At 52.6% G+C, this 7,500-nt stretch overlaps 1 protein-coding gene across 1 annotated transcript in view; it reads left to right on the top strand.

The window, feature by feature from the left end:
• The window catches only part of LOC118315180 (neuronal acetylcholine receptor subunit alpha-7), an 11,593-nt gene extending 4,640 nt beyond the window's left edge, over positions 1–6,953 (top strand). Inside the window, exons 4-10 of the mRNA XM_035642241.2 lie at positions 758–867; positions 2,532–2,611; positions 3,045–3,212; positions 4,382–4,576; positions 5,354–5,440; positions 5,940–6,049; positions 6,130–6,953. Coding sequence (XP_035498134.2) covers positions 758–867; positions 2,532–2,611; positions 3,045–3,212; positions 4,382–4,576; positions 5,354–5,440; positions 5,940–6,049; positions 6,130–6,657 — 1,278 coding nt within the window. The 3' untranslated portion in view covers positions 6,658–6,953. The remainder of the gene's footprint in view (positions 1–757; positions 868–2,531; positions 2,612–3,044; positions 3,213–4,381; positions 4,577–5,353; positions 5,441–5,939; positions 6,050–6,129) is intronic.
• The last annotated feature ends 547 nt before the right edge of the window (positions 6,954–7,500 follow it).

The raw sequence follows: 7,500 nt of genomic DNA, 5'->3' as shown, positions 1-7,500 counted from the left end.
TTTTTTGTGGGCGTGTCCATCTCTCTCAGAATAATGTCTCCATAGAAACGCTGTGTCTCTGTCTCTGTCTCAGCACATTTAGGACAAAGGACCAACCTCTTCACCTTCTCGACATGTTGCTTTTTACAAACAGTCTTTGGGTCAGAACCTCTGCTGGACGTCGGCCTCTGGTTCTGTTTGTCGTCTCGGGGGGTAAACACTGAGAACACATGGAAAAGCCTGCAGTCGCATCATCATCCTCATCATCCTCATCATCCTCATCCTCATCCTCATCCTCATCATCCTCATCATCATCATCCTCATCCTCATCATCATCCTCATCCTCATCATCATCATCATCATCCTCATCATCCTCATCCTCATCATCCTCCTCGTCCTCATCCTCATCCTCATCCTCATCATCATCCTCATCCTCATCATCCTTATCATCATCCTCATCCTCATCCTCATCATCATCATCCTCATCCTCATCATCATCCTCATCCTCCTTCCTCCTTCCTCCTGCTCGACTCCCAGAGAGAACTCCAGCTGAGCTGTTTGACCCAGATAAGTTTTCTGTTGGTGGAGGAAAGACTTGTCTCTGATTCCACCAAGACTTCCTGTGCAGCAGCAGGTTCTCTGCTGCTGTCAGACGCCTCCTGACTCCTTGTTCACTCACTGTAACTCCGCCTCTCTCTCTCGCTCGCCTCCCGTGTGTGTGTGTGTGTGTGTGTGTGTGTGTGTGTGTGTGTGTGTGTGTGTGTGTGTGTGTGTTCAGTACTGGACAGACTTCTACCTGCAGTGGAACACGTCAGAGTATCCAGGTGTGACCAACGTCCGGTTCCCCGACAACCAGATCTGGAGGCCCGACGTCCTGCTGTACAACAGGTACACGACCGGTCCTGTAGATAATGAGGTTCGTCCACAGACCCAGAGGCTCGTGGTTCGATTCCCAGCTTGGGAAAGACTCTTAACCTCCGACGGCTCTTCAGGCAGCGTGTGAACGTGTGACTGGTATAAATACCATCTTGTCGACGTATGAATCTGAGATGTTTTAGCTTCATGTTTGTACGGCCGGAGGAAGAAGAGACGAGTCGCCATCTTTGTTTACAGTCTCTGCTCATAACCACCATCAATGTTTTGAGTCACTTTCTGTTCTCACACTGAACCTTTGTCCTCGTAAAGCTCTTGACGACCAAACCGTCGGTCAGTCGGTCAGTCGGTCAGTCCGTCAGTCCGTCAGTCGGTCAGACCGTCAGTCCGTCAGTCCGTCAGTCCGTCAGTCGGTCAGTCGGTCAGACCGTCAGTCGGTCAGACCCTCAGTCCGTCAGTCGGTCAGACCCTCAGTCCGTCAGTCGGTCAGACCGTCAGTCCGTCAGTCCGTCAGACCGTCAGTCCGTCAGTCCGCCAGTCCGTCAGTCCGTCAGTCCTTCAGTCCGTCAGTCCGTCAGACCGTCAGTCGCTCAGTCCGTCGGTCAGTTGGTCAGTAAGTCAGACCGACAGTCCGTCGGTCCGTCAGTCCGTCAAACCGTCAGTCCTTCAGTCCGTCAGTCGCTCAGTCCGTCGGTCCGTCAGTCCGTCAGTCCTTCGGTCCTTCGGTCCGTCGGTCCGTCAGTCCGTCAGTCCGTCAGTCCGTCAGTCCGTCAGTCCGTCAGACCGTCAGTCCGCCAGTCCGTCAGTCCTTCAGTCCGTCAGTCGGTCAGACCCTCAGTCCGTCAGTCGGTCAGACCGTCAGTCCGTCAGTCCGTCAGTCCGTCAGTCCGTCAGACCGTCAGTCCGTCAGTCCGCCAGTCCGTCAGTCCTTCAGTCCGTCAGTCGGTCAGACCGTCAGTCGCTCAGTCCGTCGGTCAGTTGGTCAGTAAGTCAGACCGACAGTCCGTCGGTCCGTCAGTCCGTCAAACCGTCAGTCCTTCAGTCCGTCAGTCGCTCAGTCCGTCGGTCCGTCAGTCCGTCAGTCCTTCGGTCCGTCGGTCCGTCAGTCCGTCAGACCGTCAGTCCGTCGGTCAGTTGGTCAGTCCGTCAGTCCGTCAAACCGTCAGTCCTTCAGTCCGTCAGTCGATCAGTCCGTCGGTCCGTCAGTTCGTCAGTCCTTCGGTCCGTCGGTCCGTCGGTCCGTCAGTCCGTCAGTCCGTCAGTCCTTCGGTCCGTCAGTCGATCAGTCCGTCGGTCCGTCAGTTCGTCAGTCCTTCGGTCCGTCGGTCCGTCAGTCCGTCAGTCGCTCAGTCCATCTCAAGAATCCACATTTTGCCTGAATTCAGTGAAATTGAGGATGTTTGAGTTCAGGGTGAGAAACTGTGAACGACACTCAAGACTCAGACTCCGTCAGTCGTGGGTTTATTAACAAGCCTGAGTTCTGGTTCAGTGAACGAGCTCATTCAGATGATTCCCTCCTGAGACCTGAGCTCACGATACGTTCAGGATCAACTCCTCACCGTTAACACACATCAGAGGAGCAGAGGAGGGGGCGGGGCTGTCACGGGGAGTATTGACGTCTGTGTGTGTGTGTGTGTGTGTGTGTGTGTGTGTGTGTGTGTGTGTGTGTGTCTCCCCAGTGCTGATGAACGCTTCGACGCCTCCTTCCACACCAACATCTTGGTCAACTCCACCGGCTACTGTCAGTACCTGCCCCCAGGTAATACACAGGCCCCTCCCACTGTCAGAAACTGTTATTTCTGGAAATAATCTCACAACCCGACGGAGGGTCCTGACCCCCTGACCCCCTGACCCCCCCACTTTGAGAACCACTGGACTAAACATCCATTTGCAGCAGCAGGACGAGAGGGAGGGAACTCATCAGCTGATCAGAAATCAATGACCTATAAAAGTGGTAACTGCTCTATTACGACTGACAGCTGATATTGATCAGTGTGTGTGTGGGGGGGGGGGGGCTGTTGTCGGGCGGAACAGCAGGAAGAATGACCTCAAATGACAGAAACACCTTTTTTCACATGTGCTTTGATTTTGTTTTACTTTGTCTCAACAAACATGGAAACTAACTAAAAAGAAAAGTCTTGAACACTGAAATGTTGAATTTCTTCATCTCCCCCCTCCGTCTTTCCTCTCAGGAATATTTAAGAGCACCTGTCACATCGACGTGCGCTGGTTCCCGTTCGACGTGCAGCGCTGCGACCTGAAGTTCGGCTCATGGACATACGGCGGCTGGTCCCTGGACCTGCAGATGGTCGAGGCCGACGTCACCGGGTACATCGCCAACGGGGAGTGGGACCTCGTGGGTGAGGGTCCGATTGTGGATATAGGACAACACGAGTTGGGGGTCATCTGCATATAGTAGGAAAAGCCGTGTGAGTGAGTAACAACAGTCTAATGAGCTGGTGTACAGAGAGAAGAGGACCGGGCCCAGAGTAGAGCCCTGAGGGACCCCAGGGTTCAGAGCAGAGCCCTGAGGGACCCCATGGTTCAGAGCAGAGCCCTGAGGGACCCCATGGTTCAGAGCAGAGCCCTGAGGGACCCCAGGGTTCAGAGCAGAGCCCTGAGGGACCCCATGGTTCAGAGCAGAGCCCTGAGGGACCCCATGGTTCAGAGCAGAGCCCTGAGGGACCCCAGGGTTCAGAGCAGAGCCCTGAGGGACCCCATGGTTCAGAGCAGAGTCCTGAGGGACCAGAGTCCTGACGGACCCCATGGTTCAGAACAGAGCCCTGAGGGACCAGAGTCCTGAGGGACCCCAGGGTTCAGGACAGAGCCCTGAGGGACCCCATGGTTCAGAGCAGAGCCCTGAGGGACCCCAGGGTTCAGAGCAGAGCCCTGAGGGACCCCAGGGTTCAGAGCAGAGCCCTGAGGGACCAGAGTCCTGAGGGACCCCAGGGTTCAGGACAGAGCCCTGAGGGACCCCATGGTTCAGAGCAGAGTCCTGAGGGACCCCATGGTTCAGAGCAGAGCCCTGAGGGACCCCAGGGTTCAGAGCAGAGCCCTGAGGGACCCCAGGGTTCAGGACAGAGCCCTGAGGGACCCCATGGTTCAGAGCAGAGCCCTGAGGGACCCCAGGGTTCAGGAAAGAGTCCTGAGGGACCCCATGGTTCAGGACAGAGCCCTGAGGGACCCCATGGTTCAGGACAGAGCCCTGAGGGACCCCAGGAGTGAGGTTGTCTGGATGAGACATGAGCTCAGAAAGAATCCACATCCCTTAAATGTTTGCATGAATCCGGACAATGATAATTGCAAGATTGGGCTTTTTAGAAGAAAATATTTCATCATATTTCCCAGGGAAGGTGAAGAGCAAACAAAGTTAGGTCCAAACCTTTTTCAGATTCGTGTCGACTCTCGAATCTTCAGTAGAAAGAGAGAAACACGTAGCGACAGGAAGTGATGTCACAAAGTCTCTGAGCGCCGGTGTGTGTGTGTGTGTGTGTGTGTGTGTGTGTGTGTGTGTGTGTTTTCCTCTCAGAGGTTCCCGGGCGGAGGAGCGAGCGTTTCTACGACTGCTGCCAGGAGCCGTACCCGGACGTGACCTTCACCGTGGTGATGAGGAGGAGGACGCTCTACTACGGACTCAACCTCCTCATCCCCTGCGTCCTCATCTCCACGCTGGCTCTGCTCGTCTTCCTGCTGCCGGCCGACTCCGGAGAGAAGATCTCGCTGGGTGAGTGTGTGTGTGTGTGTGTGTGTGTGTGTGTGTGTGTGTCTGAACAGATAAACCCCTGCAGAAATGACCAGGAGACCCTGTTTTTAACTGACCTCCGTTCATTAATTATTGAGTTCAATGATCATAGAAAATACTTTTATATATTTTCTTTGTTCGCTTTATTTAAAAGTCAAAGTTCGAGCTGAGCAATTTATAAAAGTGCGTATGTTTACTTTGCATTTAAATTAAGTTTGTCTCAAAAGCCTCGACAGTCAATGAGTTTAATTCATTCGTTTTTTGAATTGATTTAGAATTCATGAAGATTTGATGTGATATATTTTTTCCCTGTTGATTTTTAAATCTTCTGTATTTGCTGCTTTCCGCTTCGGACCTGATTTATGACACCAGGATGAAAAGAAAGAGCAATAAAAAAGTTTTACGACTCACTTACAGTGATGATACTCAATCAACGTGTGTGTGTGTGTGTGTGTGTGTGTGTGTGTCTCTGCTGATGAGCTTCTTCTTATTTCTGTTGCTCTCATTGATCCTCCTTCTTTTTATGAGGAAGCGTGTGTGTAGATAATCCCTGACCTTTGACCTCTTCACCCCCAACAGAAGGTCATGATGTAGGTCACAGGATTCAGTCTTATCTTCAGTTAGAGTTTTCTTTTAAAAGGTGTAAACGCTAAATACTGAGCAGAGAATTGTAGAGAAATGGAATGTGACGTTGTTGAACTCATCATCATCCTCTTCATCACGATGTGTGTGTGTGTGTGTGTGTGTGTGTGTGTGTAGGCATCACGGTGCTGCTCTCGCTGACCGTCTTCATGCTGCTCGTCGCTGAGATCATGCCGGCGACGTCGGACTCTGTTCCTCTGATCGGTGAGACGGTCGACAGGATCTTCATCAGGTCATCTCTTCATCACTTCATCCTCGTCCTCCTCCTCCTCCTCGTGTTCATCATCCTCCTCCTCCTCCTCCTCCTCGTGTTCATCCTCCTCCTTCTCCTCCTCTCGTCTTCATCCTCCTCCTCCTCCTCCTCGCGTTCATCATCCTCCTCCTCCTCCTCATCCTCCTCGTGTTCATCATCCTCGTCCTCCTCCTCCTCCTCTTCTTAATCCTCCTCCTCCTCCTCGTGTTCATCCTCCTCCTCCTCCTCCTCCTCCTCTTCTTAATCCTCCTCCTCCTCCTCGTGTTCATCCTCCTCCTCCTCCTCCTCCTCCTCTTCTTAATCCTCCTCCTCCTCCTCGTGTTCATCCTCCTCCTCCTCCTCCTCCTCGTCTTCATCACTTCATCCTCCTCCTCGTCTTCATCACGTCCTCGTACCTTCACCAGACTTTTTCCTTGGACTGATTCAGAGAAATTCTTCTTCCTGCTCCAGCTCAGTACTTTGCGACGACCATGGTGATCGTGGGTCTGTCGGTCATCGCCACGGTTCTGGTTCTGCAGTATCATCACCACGACCCTGATGGAGGACACATGCCTCAGTGGGTCTGTCAGTCAGTCCTCCTCCTCTCGTCCTCCTCTACACCCTCCATCCTCCTCCTCTTCATCCTGTTTTCTTCCTTCAGACTCGTGTGATTCTGTTGAACTGGTGCGCCTGGTTCCTGAGGATGCGGCGTCCCAGGAAGGCGAGGGTCCGCCTGGCGTGTCACAACGCCGCCAAGCGTCGCCGCGGCAGCCTGTCTAGCCTGGAGCTCAGCGTCAGCCAGGGGGCGCTGCTACACCACCCGCAGGTAACCAACGGCAACCTGCTGTACTTGGGCTGCCAGGGCGCGGAGGGTCTGCACTACGACTACGAGGAGGAGGTGCTGAGAGCAGGGGGCGGAGCCAGAGGAGGAGGAGGAGGAGGAGCAGTGGGAGGTTCTGCGCTGGAGGCGGAGCTGAACCAGATCCTGGAGGAGGTGAGGTACATCGCCGCGCGGGTCCGCGGGCAGGACGAGGAGGAGCAGCTCTGCAGCGAGTGGAAGTTTGCGGCGGCCGTGATCGACCGCTTGTGTCTGGTGGCGTTCTCGCTCTTCACCATCCTCTGCACCATCGGCATCCTCATGTCGGCGCCCAACTTCGTGGAGGCCATTTCCAAAGACTTCTTCAGCTGAGGAGGAGACGAGATGTTTTAATTTTCATCAAGGTGTCGGTCCGTCTGTCAGAGATTTTAATCCTCTAAACCAGCTGCTCACTGTAGCTTTCATCAAACCACGTTGTTCATTACCACCAGACTCCGTTGACAAAAACTCTACTCATTCATTCTCCATTGAAAAAGTGAAAATTTGATTAAGAAAAAATGACTAATTATGAATCCAGAAGAAATTGTGATCTAATGTAACTCTGATCGTTTCTCCTTCATCACGTTCAGATGTTTTAACAGTTTTAATAAAGTTTTTATTGCCAACTAGATTTAGTATCTATGTGTTATGAAGTGTGTGTAATCTAACCCACGTGGCAGAAGGAAGAACCTTGGGGAAGATTCAGACTGTGAGCAGCAAAATTATTTATTTATTAATTAGTTCTGTAAAGTTTATTATGAGGATTTTTCTAAAAGCTCCGAGGCCTCGATTCCGTCTGTCTGCCGAGGGTTTGGTTTCAACACTGAACACAGATTCATCTGCTGGTGATGAAATCCTCCTGCTGCTGGCGGCGACACCAGCGAGGCCACGTTCACACTGATGCTCGCTCACGTTTATATCATCGAGCTTCAGCTCCGACTCCGACTCCGACTCTCTGCTGGACACTAATGATGAGCAGCATCGTCCTCCTGAGTGAGAGCGAGCTTCCTCCAGACATGTTGCCCATCTCCACCAATCACGCGTCAGTGTCAGCTGTCAATCATGACGTCTCAGCCTCAGCTTTTATATCATCAAATAACAAAGTGATCAGAAACATGAACACGTGAACAAACATCAGTGATAAGAACGACCTCACATGACATGGAGGGGGCGGAG

This window comes from Scophthalmus maximus, chromosome 7 (genome assembly GCF_022379125.1).
Source record: "Scophthalmus maximus strain ysfricsl-2021 chromosome 7, ASM2237912v1, whole genome shotgun sequence".
Taxonomy (NCBI): domain Eukaryota; kingdom Metazoa; phylum Chordata; class Actinopteri; order Pleuronectiformes; family Scophthalmidae; genus Scophthalmus; species Scophthalmus maximus.
Note: the sequence above shows the minus strand (reverse complement) of the source record. Positions and strands in the feature narration are given on the sequence as shown.